The sequence below is a fragment of the Phaethon lepturus genome, unplaced genomic scaffold (assembly GCF_000687285.1).
Source record: "Phaethon lepturus isolate BGI_N335 unplaced genomic scaffold, ASM68728v1 scaffold19546, whole genome shotgun sequence".
Taxonomy (NCBI): Eukaryota; Metazoa; Chordata; class Aves; order Phaethontiformes; family Phaethontidae; genus Phaethon; species Phaethon lepturus.
The window spans coordinates 36,217-39,246 of NW_010544386.1; the positions used below are offsets into that span (position 1 = coordinate 36,217).

The 3,030-nt window shown below is 43.4% G+C and overlaps 1 protein-coding gene across 1 annotated transcript; it reads right to left on the minus strand.

The window, feature by feature from the left end:
• Positions 1 to 283: 283 nt before the first annotated feature.
• On the minus strand, positions 284 to 2,685 carry LOC104622021 (glutathione S-transferase omega-1-like; the record flags this gene model as incomplete). Its single annotated transcript, XM_010288673.1, has 2 exons — positions 284 to 437; positions 2,579 to 2,685. Coding segments are annotated over 2 exons (261 nt in total), but the record flags the coding sequence as incomplete, so codon positions are not given.
• Positions 2,686 to 3,030: the final 345 nt, after the last annotated feature.

The window sequence follows — 3,030 nt, forward strand, 5'->3', positions numbered from 1 at the left end:
GCCAGAGATAACAGAACGTGACCTCTGAGGAAAGCCAACATTCTCCTTCATGCAATATATATGGCAAGCAATGACTTTCCATCTCCTGCCTGAAGCCAGCACCTTCTACTCCTGACAGGAAGGAGTGGAGTTCAGAGAAGGTTTCTCAGCCTTTTCAGTACAGATTTATTCCCCATTATGAAATGCAGCCCCAGAAGAGTCCACACCAAATTACACTAGATCCCACAGCGCCCACTGAAAAGAAGCCCACTGACACTTCAGCAAGAGTGTGCCTACTGGCACTTCAAAGTCCATAATCACATGCCTCAGGGCTGTTCTTCAAATAGAGCTGGAGGTAATCTTTGAATGTCTGTGGGTCAGTCATTGTAGCCTTGACAGCAGGGTCCTCCTTCATGGCCTCCATCCAGCGTTGGAGCTTTGGGGTGTGACTCAAAGAGCTATGGGGAAGGAAAGAGACTGAGTAACACAAATGGAAAACTGGGAGGGCATCAAGGAAGCAAAACAGCTTGAGAGGTTCTGGTTTACTGCTTGTTTTTCTTTTTCTCTCGTAGTATAATGTTCAGCTCAGAGCAGGTGACAGAAATACATATCAGATCATAGAAGACAAACTAGCATTCAGAAAGTGAAAAGTTCTTATAGCATACAAACACTCTGCAAAGCTGAGCAAAAATACAAATGAGCACTTACTGTGCAAAATATGAGCATGGGTTTTTTCCTACATTATCCCCCCTGCAAAAGACACAGCCCTTGTTTATCATCTAAACCAAGCTCAGGGCAGAGGCTTGTCCACCACTGCCTCCCTCTGGAATGCTTTGTTTATAATGATTCTTGAAGCAAATGCTGTGTAGAGTCGTCCTCCAAAACTCATGAACCTCTTTCTCTTCCTCTCTTTTGCATACCAAGACAATCTGTGCAGTTTGTACTACCCTGCAACCCAGCAGCTCAAAACACAGATACAGTCTACTGAGGAAACTGAGGATTCAGCCCAACAAACTAAATCTATAAATCCACTGAGACACATTTGAAAAACACACCTGTGTAGCAAATTGAAAGCTTAACAGTGCAAAATGTTACTCTCATTCTTTTCTGTCAGATTGACCCAAGTACTTTGCATTACAATTTGAAACTCCCAAGTTTAGTTGATGCATAACTTCTCCAGGTGGCATCTTTTCTTAACATACAATGGCTCAGATCCTCAATAATTCAAATACCTTCATGACTCTAGACCTATGCTCCCATAGTTTGTAATATTTCCCCTTCCAAACAAGGGCCACACAGGAGGCAAAGTAGGTGAGCAACCCATCAGTAAAGCCCTCATTTTACAGTGCCAGAAGCTTCAATGCTAAGGATTCCCTCCATTTTTCTTTTTCAAAAATGCTTCAGGCACCAGGGTGAGTCTAACTGTTCTATGCTCATCTTCCACTTTTATCACCCACTTCCTCATACAGGCTGACTCTTTAGTCTTGTTTTAAGCCAGATATAAAATAGTTTTCCTTTGATACCATTTCCCTATATATTAATGCAATACCATGGTAACTGAAGCTCTTTAAGGATGTTAAGCTGCATCCAGCTCTGGAGCCCTCAGCACAAGACAGACATGGACCTGTTGGAGTGGGTCCAGAGGAGGCCACAAAAATGACCAGAGGGGTGGAACACCTCTCCTATGAAGAAAGGCTCAGAGAGTTGGGGCTGTTCAGCCTGGAGAAGAGAAGGCGCCAGGGAGACCTTATTGCAGCCTTCCAGGACTGAAAGGGGGCTTACAAGAAAGATCGGGACAGACTGTTTAGCAGGGCCTGTGGCACTAGGACAAGTAATGATTTTAACCTAAAAGAGGATAGATTTAGACTAAATATAAGGAAGAAATTTTTCACAATCAGGGTGGTGAAACCCTGGCACAGGTTGCCCAGAGAGGTGGTAGGTGCCCCATGCACGGAAACATTCAAGGTCAGATTGGACGGGGCTCTGAGCAACCTGATCTAGATGAAGATGTCCCTGCTCATTGCAGGGGTGTTGGACTAAGTGACCTTTAAAGGTCCCTTCCAACCCAAACTATTCTATGAGTCTATGTCACAGACCAAGATGTTTATTTACATATGAACAAATGCTATTACAACAGGGGCAGATCTATTAGCTACAGCAAGGTAGGATACAGTTTACCTATCTCAAAACAAAATCATCCTCCTTTGTCAACCTAGAATTTTCAAAGAAGAACAGAAGACTGCATTTCAAGTCTGAGATTTTGGACCAAGAAGTTTGAACCTAGGCCTCCATATCTCTATCCCCTTCAAATGACTGTTTTCATCTATGATGTTAGGGATGGAGGAAAAGTCCTGTACTTTGACCACTTCTTCCGAATCTGTCAGAATTTGGTAGGAAAACAGACCTGGTGAAAGACAGCTTGTTTACAGAAGATCCCTGAACAGCTCATGTCTCTTGAGAAGATGCTTCGCCCAAACTGTAACACAACACAAACTTTCTTCAGCAACTTCCAAGAGTGCCCCATTGCTGCAGAGTGTATGCAAAGGATATTTATGCTGAGGCACTTCAGTACACACTAGAAGCTAGGCAAAGTACTCACTCCTTCAGCTGGAATGGTTCTAGACGTTCAAACCACGGCCAGATCATGTAGTCAAGCATGGAGATCGAGTCCCCACCATAAAACACAGTGTTACGCTTGGACAGAATCTGTGAGGGGCAAGAGATGACAGCTGCCTTCAGAAGGAAAATTACCACAGCAGGGCATGACAGTAACAAAACATTCCCACCTCACAGTGGAATGTAAGCATACTGAAAGGATCAGACAGCAAATAATGAAACTATAGTACATTTTTCCTGTGCATGCAATATCTGGGGTGTCAGAGCTAGTCAGTAAAGCAGCTGTAGTACCAAGCTTAACTATTTCATACACTGTCACTCCAGCTCTTCTCCTGTGGTTCAAAAACTGTCACAAAATATTAATCCCTTGCAAGCTGCAGCTTGTGCACAACCAAAAAGAAAATTAACTCTCAGAATCTGTCAGTTTGTGATTTC